This window comes from Procambarus clarkii, chromosome 60, assembly GCF_040958095.1.
Source record: "Procambarus clarkii isolate CNS0578487 chromosome 60, FALCON_Pclarkii_2.0, whole genome shotgun sequence".
NCBI classification, from domain to species: Eukaryota; Metazoa; Arthropoda; class Malacostraca; order Decapoda; family Cambaridae; genus Procambarus; species Procambarus clarkii.
In genome coordinates this window covers 13,029,009-13,041,559 of record NC_091209.1, presented here as the reverse complement: position 1 = coordinate 13,041,559, position 12,551 = coordinate 13,029,009, and the positions used below count along the sequence as shown (strand labels likewise).

The window sequence follows — 12,551 nt, the reverse complement described above, 5'->3', positions numbered from 1 at the left end:
AGAACCCATTATGAGCAAGGACGCACGTACACTATTACTTTACACTCAACGGCTTCTGACTGCCCTGCACTTCTCATGAAGCCTCGATGATATACAAGACACGCACAACCAAGGAAAGGGGAGGGAGAGAACGAGAGGCCCCCCCCCTCCGAGAACAGAACGAGAGGGGGGGCCCCGAGAACAGAGAACGAGAGGGGGGGGCCGAGAACAGAACGAGAGGGGGGGGGGGCCCCGAGAACAGAACGAGAGGGGGGGGGCCGAGAACAGAACGAGAGGGGAGGGGCCCCGAGAACAGAACGAGAGGGGAGGGGCCCCGAGAACAGAACGAGAGGGGAGGGGCCCCGAGAACAGAGAACGAGAGGGAGGCCCCAGAGAACAGAGAACGAGAGGGGGGGGCCCGAGAACAGAGAACGAGAGGGGGGGGCCGAGAACAGAACGAGAGGGGGGCCCCGAGAACAGAGAACGAGAGGGGGGCCCCGAGAACAGAGAACGAGAGGGGGGGCCCCGAGAACAGAGAACGAGAGGGGGGGCCCGAGAACAGAGAACGAGAGGGGGGGTCCCGAGAACAGAGAACGAGAGGGGAGGGGCCCCGAGAACAGAGAACGAGAGGGAGGCCCCAGAGAACAGAGAACGAGAGGGGGGGGGCCCGAGAACAGAGAACGAGAGGGGGGGGGCCCGAGAACAGAGAACGAGAGGGGGGGGGCCCCGAGAACAGAGAACGAGAGGGGGGGGCCCCGAGAACAGGGAACGAGAGGGGGGGGCCCCGAGAACAGGGAACGAGAGGGGGGGGCCCCGAGAACAGGGAACGAGAGGGGGGGCCCCGAGAACAGGGAACGAGAGGGGGGGGCCCGAGAACAGAGAACGAGAGGGGGGGGCCGAGAACAGGGAACGAGAGGGGGGGGGCCCCGAGAACAGAGAACGAGAGGGGGGCCCCGAGAACAGAGAACGAGAGGGAGGGGGGCCGAGAACAGGGAACGAGGGGGGGGCCCGAGAACAGGGAACGAGAGGGGGGGGCCCCGAGAACAGGGAACGAGAGGGGGGGGGGCCCCGAGAACAGAGAACGAGAGGGGGGGGCGAGAACAGAGAACGAGAGGGGGGGGCCCCGAGAACAGAGAACGAGAGGGGGGGGCCGAGAACAGAGAACGAGAGGGGGGGGCCCCGAGAACAGAGAACGAGAGGGGGGGGCCCCGAGAACAGAGAACGAGAGGGGGGGGGCGGCCCGAGAACAGAGAACGAGAGGGGGGGGGCCGAGAACAGAACGAGAGGGGGGGGCCCCGAGAACAGAGAACGAGAGGGGGGGGCCGAGAACAGAGAACGAGGGGGGGCCCCCGAGAACAGGGAACGAGGGGGGGGGGGCCCCCGAGAACAGAGAACGAGAGGGGGCCCCCGAGAGATGGTGGGGAGGGGAGGGGGGGCAGGTTGCTCACTACACTAGCATCACTCAAGTGTTGAATGGAACACAACGTTGCTTGCCTTATTAGTGTTACTGTGACATTACGACCAGCAGGATGCTGCCATTATTCCCGTATTACAGTTATTACCGTTTTTACTGTCATTAGCCTACCATTACATTGATATTACTATCTTCTTATTACAATAGCTAGCGTGAACATTCCCATTTGTGTGTTTTTTTAACAGTTGACAATACTGTATTAATATTTATTATCAGTAACTTATTAATGCTCCTGTTAACACGCAACAAAAAGTGACGTGGGAGCACACACTATAGTTCAGATGTAGATACAAGAGCCCAATAGGTTCAGGAACCTATACACCACAGATGGCTGACGGCCGAGAGGCAAGCACAGCCGAGCGAGCACAACCTTGCCAGGAGCCCAGGGGCCAGATTCACGAAAGCACGCAAGCACTTACGAACGTGTACATCTTTTCTCAATCTTTGACGGCTTTGGTTACATTTATTAAACAGTTTACAAGCATGAAAACTTGCCATTCAACTGTTATTATTGTTATAAACAGCCTCCTGGTCCTTCGGAGCTCATTAACTGTTTAATAATTGTAAACAAAGCCGCCAAAGTTTGAGAAAAGATGGACAGATTCGTAAGTCCTTGCGTAAGTGCTTTCGTGAATCTGGCCCCAGATTAACGTTAAATTTGCACCATGCTTCCTCCTAAGCTAACTACTCTTCCCCGGCCATCGTCCTGACTAGCCCCTCCTTGGGCACAAGCCACATCGTACCCAACACTGTTCGCTAACGGATCGTAAAACCATTACCCAATCTAACCTAAACCAACCTAACAACCTAGTTAGAGTAGTACGTCCTAACCATACATCGGGTTTTAAAAGGCAAACAAGTTTTCTTTAGAATCTTCTTGCGTACGATTTTCAGTCCGTCCTGCTAAGGTTCCCCAACGTCAAGAAACTGTCCAAAAGTACCATTATCCTAACCAACCAGAGCACCAAAACGGAAAACGGGACTGTGTTAATTTCGCGAGCCGTGACCATTTTCTAGTACGACAATTTTGGCCTTAGGTACCGAGTTTACGTCAAAATGCGACGTTCTATTAGGACGGGTTGTTCACCATACCCTGCTGCTCTTTCACGTCTCCTGCACCTGTGCTCTCCTACAGTACATCGCGTTTTGACAAATCACCAACGTCAAAATATGCACGATAAAGCATAACAGCTCGCAAAACTGACGGGCTGTTCTCTTTTCATTTAATGGGTACTAGGTTAGGGTCGAACAATTTAGCATTATTATTTGTGTGACGCCAACTCTAGGACGGGCTTCTTGGCCCTACTTCTCTCATACAGATTGATGAAGATTAAGCCACCCAAAAGGTGGCACGGGCATGAATAGCCCGTAAGTGGTGGCCCTTTGGAGCCATTACCAATATTATTTGATACTGGAGATCTGTGGAGGTGCGACTGCACCCTACGGAGAGGTCGTGACCTCTGCTCCCATACACAAGTGAGCTACAAGGACTGTGCGACATGTAGATGAAGCCAACTATACAGTTTTAAACGCATAGGAAACACGGGAATAAGGCGTCATGGCAACAACAGCTGAAATGAAAAACTCGACATGTAATCAAATCCGAGTAGTGCTTGCGCATGCGTGCGCACGCAATTCTACCTGCCATCTCGCCAAATGCGCCGCATTTTATTATGGAATCAACAAATTGGCTAAAACCACGACATTGGTATAAATTAAATAAAAATAGTAACTTGTCTATCCTTCGACCTCAATAGTTTGGGTGCGTTTTTGGTTAGACATAACCGTTGTATTTCTTACGGATTAGCAAATTGAGAGGGACAGCCTGTGTAAACGTGCGAGAGGTTGAGGACCAGCTCCTTAGTCCCACCTCTAGTCTGCCTCAGGCAACTATACCAGACCTCGTGCTTTATCGTGTACAATTATGCATTTAAGGTTGGAATTTGTATATAATCTAGTTAGTTCCACTGGTCCATCGAGCAGCCCGGTCTCTCTATTACCACTCTGTAAAAAAAAAAAAATGCAAGAGCTTTGCCTAACCAGAAACTGTACGAACTCAAGCAACCCACCTAACTTATGCCGGTGCACAGGAAGCCTCAATATTATGATGCTTTCACATTTAAATAAAATAAATAATAAATATGTTTATTCAGGAAAGGTACATACATACAAGTGATGTTACATTAATGGATCGATATATAGATAGAGCTAGTACATACAATGCCTAAAGCCACTATTACGCAATGCGTTTCGGGCAGCTATCATCTATTTATGATAGCAGCAGCTATTTATCAGTGTCGCATTTCTAACAGACTGGGCAAATCCGTGAAAACAATTGCATATTAGACGAGAGAACGGGTTGTAGCCCAAAATTATAATAAACCTGCATAAAACAAGATATTTTAAAAGACTATGTTATCTAACGCCAAAATAACAAACGATCCACGTCTTTTACCAAAATATAGGCAATGCGCATAACCATAGGAAACCGCTTCCACACCCGGCCAACGAACCTCTTCTAAGCCTAATATGAAGCATACACTTATCAAGGCCAGGCTTGCATGCTGTGCTTAAAAGCATTTATAAAAGGGGGGTCGGCAACATTCACAATTTCAAGATTAAACAATACCCGGATCGCCAGATGGTTTCAACAAAGCCCTATGACCGTCCTCGTATTGCAGCTGTTAAGTCTTCGCAACAATTACAGGTGGGGTAGTCATACTGGTTCAGCGCTTTCTCCTCATAATTACCTTCACCTTGAAGGCTGGGTCGCCAATACGCGTCCCTTGCCAGTAAATGCGAGTTGGAGAACAAGGAAAATTTAAGAAATATGACAACGGATGGAGTAACTAATGAACGAACAAAGGGTAGGATCAATCAATGAATAAATTAATAAGAACATAACTTGTCAGATCGGTGTTTCTTTGACCATTTCTTTTCTTTTGCCATATTTTTAAGCTTACTCTTACTCATCGTCCCTCCACCTTTTAGTTCAGTACTACTGCCTACTATGATCGACCACATCTGGATAGGTAGCCTAATACTGCATATTTTGCAGAGAAATCCTCCCTGGGCCCATTCTCTAGTATGTGAGCAGACAAAATTATTTGATTACATCTAAATCACCGATTCCTACAAAACATTGTTCAGCAGATGTTAAGGTCACTACAACTAAAGAAGCAGTATAGCTAAAAATTATACATTTCAATGTATGATAAAAGGTTTACAATACTCTTTAGCACCACTGGAGACTAAAAAATATACTTAAAAGATTAGTTTATGAATATCATGGCTTCAATACCTCCTGGCAGTTCAAGCTTTAAACCTCACCAGCTAACTTGAGGCAGGTTCGACCACAAGGCTCGCCAGGAGTGAACTTGCACCACCAACTGTGAACTGCGCAAATGTATACATATATTTCTAACGACTATGTTTTACGTATGATTTGTTTGCAAGCAGAGACCTACACAATCATGTGTGCACAAGACAAATATAAATCACACGCCCATAAACTCAAAACTTACCACAAACACTAAACATGTATACATCTAGATATATTCCTATTAAAGTTCGATGTTAGGAATGTTTTCCATGGGCTGTCCATTTCCATCAATGTCGTCGCTATTAAAGATTCAACAAGATACATTATTCAATAATATATATTAACAGCACCCATATTATTGCTACAACTACAGCAATAATAATGTTCGATGAATAAACTAACATTCCCCTCTCACCGGAAAGTTTTCTAGAAAAAAAGAAAAAGAAAAAAACAGGATAGCCTGGGGATAATGATCAAACCACTTCAGAAAATTAAGATACTACGTTTCAACATCGTCATTTCTTCATTTTCTGACGTGTGGTTTGGTCATCATATTTTCACCACGTTATTGCGACTTATCGTTTGCAGAGCGTGGGGGGGAGGGGGAGGAGCTGCGAGCCTAGTATGCCCAATCTAATTATAATTACTGAGCAAAACATTTATATAGCATAGTATCGAAGTCTAACCTAATTTATGCCGTCTCGCATGTTTGATCTTTATGATTCTCAAAGTTAAATATTTATATCAATGGGTGCAGAAAGCCCAGCAGACAAGATGACCAGACTTTTGTCGATGCCAATTTTATGAAAAAAAAAATAAAAAAAATAATTTCGACAAAAACGGGAAAGGTCGAGAGGGGTATTCTGTACTTTGCAACAAAAAGAGAGGTAGAGGTAGGTTGTGTATGCTCACCTAGTTGTGCATGCGGGGGTTGAGCTCTGCTCTTTCATCCTGCCTCTCAACTGTCAATCAATCAATCGTTACTACCCCCCCCCCCACACACACACATAGGAAGAAGCCCGTAACAGCTGTCTAACTCCCAGGTACCTATTTACTGCTAGGTAACAGGGGCATCAGGGTGAAAGAAACTGCCCATCGATTCTCGCCGGATCCGGGAATCGAACCCCGGTCCACAGGATTACGTATCCAGCGTGCTGTCCACTCAGGTACCAGCGTCCCTAACAGCGCAGTGAGAGATATTATTATTACTATTATTATTATTATTATTATTATATATATAGTATACTTACTTAATTGTGCTTGCGGGGGTTGAGCTCTGGCTCTTTAGTCCCGCCTCTCAACCGTCAATCAACAGGTGTACAGGTTCCTGAGCTTATTGGGCTCTATCATATCTACACTTGAAGCTGTGTATGGAGTCGGCCTCCACCACATCACTTCCTAATGCATTCCATTTGTCTACTACTCTGACACTGAAAAAATTATATCTAACGTCTAGGGTGTGTGTGTGTGTGTGTGTGTGTGTGTGTGTGTGTGTGTGAAGAGTTTACTTGGAACTTAACTCCCTTGGGGATTAATACAAGGCCTACTTAGAAACAAGTTAAATGGTTCCCCAGACCCGTGGAGGCCTGACAGCTGAGTGGACAGAGATTCGGATTCGTAGTCCTGAGGTTCCGGGTTCGATCCCCGGTGGAGGCAGAAACAAATGGGCAGAGTTTCTTTCACCCTGATGCCCCCGTTACCTAGCAGTACACAGGTACCTTGGAGTTAGACAGCTGCTACGGGCTGCTTCCTGGGGGGTGTGTTACAAAAAGGAGGCCTGGTCGAGGACTGGGCCGCGAGGACGCTAAGCCCCGAAATCATCTCAACCTCAAAAGGAGAAACTTCCCCTAATGGCCCAGGAAGTCATGGGTACTAGTCCTTAAACCATAAAACCTAACCTATAGGAACGTGAGTGAATGGAAGTGTCGGCAAAATTTTTTTTTTGTGTATTCCAAAAACACCGTTATTGTTTACTGTTGGGCCAAAGCGTTATCAACCCATACAATATTGTATGTATGGGCCAACTATTGTTGCTATTGTATGGGCCAACCCATATAGGGTTGGCCCATACAATAGCTTACCGATCAACTAGCAAGTATATTTTTGTCTAAAAAACCAGGACTAAAGCAAACTGTGCAAACACAGAATGGGATATACCTATGAATATACCTCTTGATTAATGATACCGTTCTCAATTTCAATTTCTAGAAAGTAGAAAATAAGATTACAGTTGGTGGAACCAGTCGCCCCGTCCTTAAACCAATTGCACCTAAATTTTGAGGCTATCCCAGCGTTAGAATTCCAGAATGTAATTCTGTTGTCGTGGACAGGAAGCCTGTGTATATATACAGGCAAATTTTTAGACTTGGATCCAGGTCCCATCATCCTCCTCCTCTCTTCTGCCCCTTAGTCAAACTACTGACCTTCCCCAGGATGCAACCCCACTACAGTTGCCTAACTCCCGGGGACCTATTCATTGCTAGGTGAACCAAAGCATTAGGTGAACGGAAACGTGCCCAACGCTTCCCGTCATACAAACCCACGTAAAATTTTGATATTTTTCAAACAACGACCTAGTTGTCATCGTTTCTGTATCAACGAGAAGAAAACTAGGAGGATCATAAAGAGCAAAATTTTCCAAATCGTTGCAAAGATGAGACTGTTGCAAGGAAGGTAAATGGTACATTCAATTTTCAAACTCTTTCCTTACAAATAGGCTTATAAAGTCCTGGCTCTTATGACATTGAGGTGACCGACAGAGCTAATAGAAGGGGCATTTTTGTGGTTATATATATATTTGAATACATATCCGTCTCATGGCAGTCAGCTAAGACGACTATGAGACGAAATGAGGAGCTCGCTTACCGCACTCAAACGGGCAATGCACACTTCACTTAAAAATAAACAATCACGAAAAAGAGCATTTGGTACAAAAGTTTTATTCCAATTTAGCAAGACATCTAATCTGGTTAGCAACATTCGATATGGCAGGCAGGAGAATCCATTTGCCTAAGAAATAGCTAAGGGAGCGGTTGCTAGTAGTGTACCATAGTACCATGATTTACCATTTAGCAGTGGCAAGCTAAAACTGCAATTTTTTAGTAGTTATCTGAATAGAGATATTACCCTCATTTTAAATCACAAACAGTTAAGTCGAAATCACGGAAGAAAAGAAGAGGGAAGAGGGAAGAAAAATTTCTAATACAGTGTAGGTGATTAGTGAAAACAAGGGAGGGTAATTTAAGCAGTAATCCTTTGACATACAGATATAGAAATCAATCAGGAAATGGAGTGAACATCCAGATATACCGGAAAACAGGAAATGGCACTCAAGAGGATCAACAAGTTTACACCCCTCGAAGGTTATATCCCCACCCCCTCCAAGCACCACTTAAAAAATGGAAGAATGAATGAATGTAAGATGGTAATGGAGGGGGAGAGGGAAGAGGAGAAAGAAGATAAGGAAAAAAAGTGAAAGGGCACAATGCAAAGAGTATGAGGATAGCGAGGGTAAAAGATACAGAAAATATAAAGACCGAGGAGGGTGGATCGAGATTGGAAAGGAGAGGGGTAAGCGGAGTGGGGTTGGGTCGGGCTTGTGGGGTGGGGGAGAGGGGAGGGATGAAATACAAGGACTGGGGAAGACGGTGTTGGGTTACCATCCAGGAAACTGGCATCAAGGAAGCGTCTTTTAAATCTGATCCACACTGCTTCCTCAGCTGATAGCACATTCAAGTCACGAAGCCTCACCAAAGTATATCACAGAATTAAATATAAACCTGTACTCCACACAAGGGCCGCAATATACGTCTCCATAGGCAGAGAATAAGTCAACGTGACTAGAAACACCACAACCCTCACACAACTAGGTTAGTACATGAAATGAAAGACGCCTTACTTTTATTTAACAAATATTAAAGCTGCTCCTTCCTCTTAGTAAACACTGTTCAGAGATACGAGCCAAAAATCAATCCCTTTTACAGATTAAAGTGTTCCACCATAGGACTAGTGGCTGCTAAATAACAACATGCCCAAGTTAAAAGCCACAGTAAGTTTATATAACCTAAATAAGTAAATCGATAACGTAATTAGGCCTAATAATAAAAACACGGTTTGCTAGATTACGAAATATTTAAACATTTCCCCACTTTGCACCCGCAAGATAACGCAAGTTTGAATGTTGGTACATGTTAATCTCCTTGTTTGACAGTCTGTTGACTTGAGACAGTTAAGGGAGTACTAGCTGCGTCTAGGTACAGTGACAGGATGAACAACCCAGCGGGATTTCCTCTAATTGGGAGGCTACATGCTATAACGTCATGTTCACTCACAGGACGAGTGACGCTGCCCAATAAACTCTTCCTCTGGGATAAAATACACGATAAATAATTCATCTAGTGAGAAAGACCGTTCCAGTAGTCCATCTGTGGTTGCGACCAGACCCTATAGCGACGTGCTCAGACTTACAAATAATACATTAGCCTATTCTCCAGTACCTGCACCAAGCGTCGGCAACTTGACCCTTGTGGACATAGTCCACAAAATTATACAACTATTCAACGAGTCCCAATTATATAAACATATTCTTAAAAACCCACTTATAAAAGGTTGGCAATTATGATAATATTTCAATAGAGCTGGAAATAGTTTGAATACTGCAATTACAAAATATACTACGATTCCACGAAAAATTATTTGAATACAGTACTTAGTGTCTGTTAGTCAGATTAGCATTTTAAAAGCACTACAATCACCTTCTGTGGTTGATTGTTCAATAAATCCCTGTACTATATGTTTAACAGATCTCTCACCCTGTCCATAGAGGACAGAAGAAAATGTATATATTGGTTAGCATTGTAAATGTGTGGCCAAGTCTGTGGTAGAAAAAAATAAAGTACAATACAAGACCTTACTGTCATCCTGCTCACTACCTAAGTGCGTACTGCTTATCTAAGGGAGCGTACCGATAACAATTCCACTTAAAACAAAATTCCTGGAGCATGTACTTTTCAAACGCTTTAAAATTTACGCATTCTACTTTTATACTATCGCTCTAGTTCCGGTTTTTTACTCTAAAACGTATTAGTACAAGGCATTTCTACCCGAATGTTTCAGTGCATCATTTATCGAAGTCGCCCAACCTGCCGTCAATGGTGTCAACCCGCAAAAAGGTAAAGCAAAGGAGTTTATTCCTCAAATTGACGAGCACTCGCGACTCTCTTTACGGGGTTTGTGTTCTACGTTATGACAGGTTATCAAGTTAAGGGACCATAAGGGACCTCGCGACCATTACAGGAGGGATGGATACGTTAATTTCTGGCCCAAATGTTTCAACCGTTTCGTACAAAAATGATTAGGGAACAAAAATGATTGCTAACATGGGAAGCCTAGATTAACGTCACAGCAAAATACATCACTGTACACATGATGGTTCGACAAAAATTGTTAGAATCTACTTAACCTTACACAAACCGAGCCCGCCTAACACCTGCCTGGAAAGTGATGTGGTGGAGGTTGACTCCATACACAGCTTTAAATGTAGATATGATAAGAGCCCAGTAGGCTCAGGAACCTGTACATTAGTTGATTGACAGTTTAGAGACGGGACCAAAGAGCCAGAACTCAACCCCCACAAGCACAATTAAGTAACTAGATAAGTACATCCTCATTCACACACACATACACACAGTTTGACAATCGGATCAGGAAAATAGCTCTGTCGAACAGTTGTCCCATTAGGATGTTACCATAACTCTCCCACTTACTGTCTTAGGGTAGCACATATTAGTCCTCAGACATTCCTTAAGCAGTCTTCATACGTATGATTCTGTAGTCTTATACATTCCGCAACAAAGATAAATAAAAAGTATTTAATAAACGTAACAAACCGGGTTAAGAAGGCACGTGACAAGGAAACAGCAAAGGAGAGGAGAGTTGGAAGAGATACACAACCCGCGTGGAATCTGTGTACAAAGATTACATTTAAGGGACTTAAAAAGTATCAAGATGTCGAGGAAGGAGGAGAGTAAACTAAGCTAGCAACAGTGGGGAGGAGAGGGGAAGAGGAAAATAAGCGAGCAACAGGGGGGAGAGGAAAATAAGCGAGCAACAGGGGGGGAGGAAAATAAGCGAGCAACAGGGGGGGGAGGGAAGAGGAAAATAAGCGAGCAACAGGGGGGGGGGAAGAGGAAAATAAGCGAGCAACAGGGGGGGGGAAGAGGAAAATAAGCGAGCAACAGGGGGGGGGAAGAGGAAAATAAGCGAGCAACAGGGGGGGGGGGAAGAGGAAAATAAGCGAGCAACAGGGGGGGGGGGGGGAAGAGGAAAATAAGCGAGCAACAGGGGGAAGAAAGGTGTGTTAAGGAGGGGATTTGTAGGATACAGTAGGGGGGGGTTGGAGGGGTGAGGGACGGCCATGTGTGTGTGTATGTGTGAGTGTGTGAGTGTGTGTGAGAGAGGGAGTGCATGTGGCCAAGGTATCGCCTGAGGACCGTTACTACCAACCCCGCTACCAACACCAGCTTCCCCCTCGCCCACACCACCTGCTGGCTCCCAAACCCGCCCCGCCGCCCCCTGCCTCACACACCTCCACACACGCCGCCACAAACCTCAACATTCCCACCAAATACACCCAAATAAACCGTTCCGCAGGACTCGCATTCCGTTCCTTACCTGTCGGAACGTCGCACGCACCAAATACACAGTTACAAAACTCATATAAACAAATACGACGAAATTCCTAACGCTTTCAGGAAGATGCGGGCGGCTTTGCGTGAGATTTTTGTGCCGTTTTGAGCCGGTGTCAGGGCGAAGGAAGGGCTGTGCCGACGTACCCGAGGGCTAGGAAGGTGTCCCTGAAGACTGGAGGAGCACCACACACACACACCTCACTCACCGCGCACCACAGACCAACTGTCGGCTCGGGGCGAGAGGTCGAGCTCACCGCCATCTGTTGAGCGCCGCCGCACCTTTGAGAGCGTTTACTTCCCAGGCCAGCACCCCCGTCTTCTCTCATACTATCCACTCTTTATACACCAAGCCCACCAGTTATTTAGATTCATATATATATATGTTGATGTGACGACTTATACTGAATTTTGTAACTAGCTCATCAAGATTGTAACTTGCTTAGCTTAATGAATTGTGGGGTTCAGTCCCTGAGCCCATTATGTGCCTCTGTAACCCTTTCCACTACCGTCCACAAGATGGGTATGGGGTGCATAATAAATAAACTAAACTAACTCATATATATACAAGAGTTATTGCATTCTACCATTTTATTATTATTTCATTATTATTATTATTTATAAGATATACAATAGATCAATTACAGAGGTTACTTATTAGGTACGATATTTGTTTTGGCCACATATCTTACATTAACCTTTTTTTAGGGATTTTTTTTAACAACATTCGCCTAAAAATTATTAACAAAGTCGACCGATGTTACTAAATGAACATAACTTCGTGTTTGTGCTAGAGAGCCTAATGATGTCTGTCATTAAATAGAAGAGTGTTCGCACAATTCAGTTTTTCTGTCGTTTTAATTCATAAAAATAATCTACATCTCAAACAGGTGACTACTTATCCAAGACGCATATTTTTCTTGATATAGAAACACAATTCAAATAAATAAGTTACATCTACAACTAATTTAACAACAACAACAACAACCTTTACATTTTAACAACCTTTACCTGGTTGTTAATTAAACGATTGGGGGGGGGGGGTTCGTATTCCGGGGAACATAGGATTAAGGGTGTTGTTGTTATAGAT

At 44.8% G+C, this 12,551-nt stretch overlaps 1 protein-coding gene across 3 annotated transcripts in view; it reads right to left on the bottom strand.

Annotated features, from left to right (window-relative positions):
• The window catches only part of sigmar (Tumor necrosis factor alpha-induced protein 8-like protein sigmar), a 66,031-nt gene extending 54,226 nt beyond the window's left edge, over positions 1-11,805 (bottom strand). Inside the window, exon 1 of one of the 3 annotated variants that reach the window (XM_045756285.2) lies at positions 11,609-11,805. In XM_045756285.2, coding sequence (XP_045612241.2) covers positions 11,609-11,790 — 182 coding nt within the window. In that variant the 5' untranslated portion in view covers positions 11,791-11,805. Of the gene's footprint in view, positions 1-11,447 lie in introns of all 3 variants that reach the window. The other 2 variants (XM_045756291.2, XM_045756290.2) reach the window with 2 other exon arrangements.
• Between the last annotated feature and the right edge of the window lie 746 nt (positions 11,806-12,551).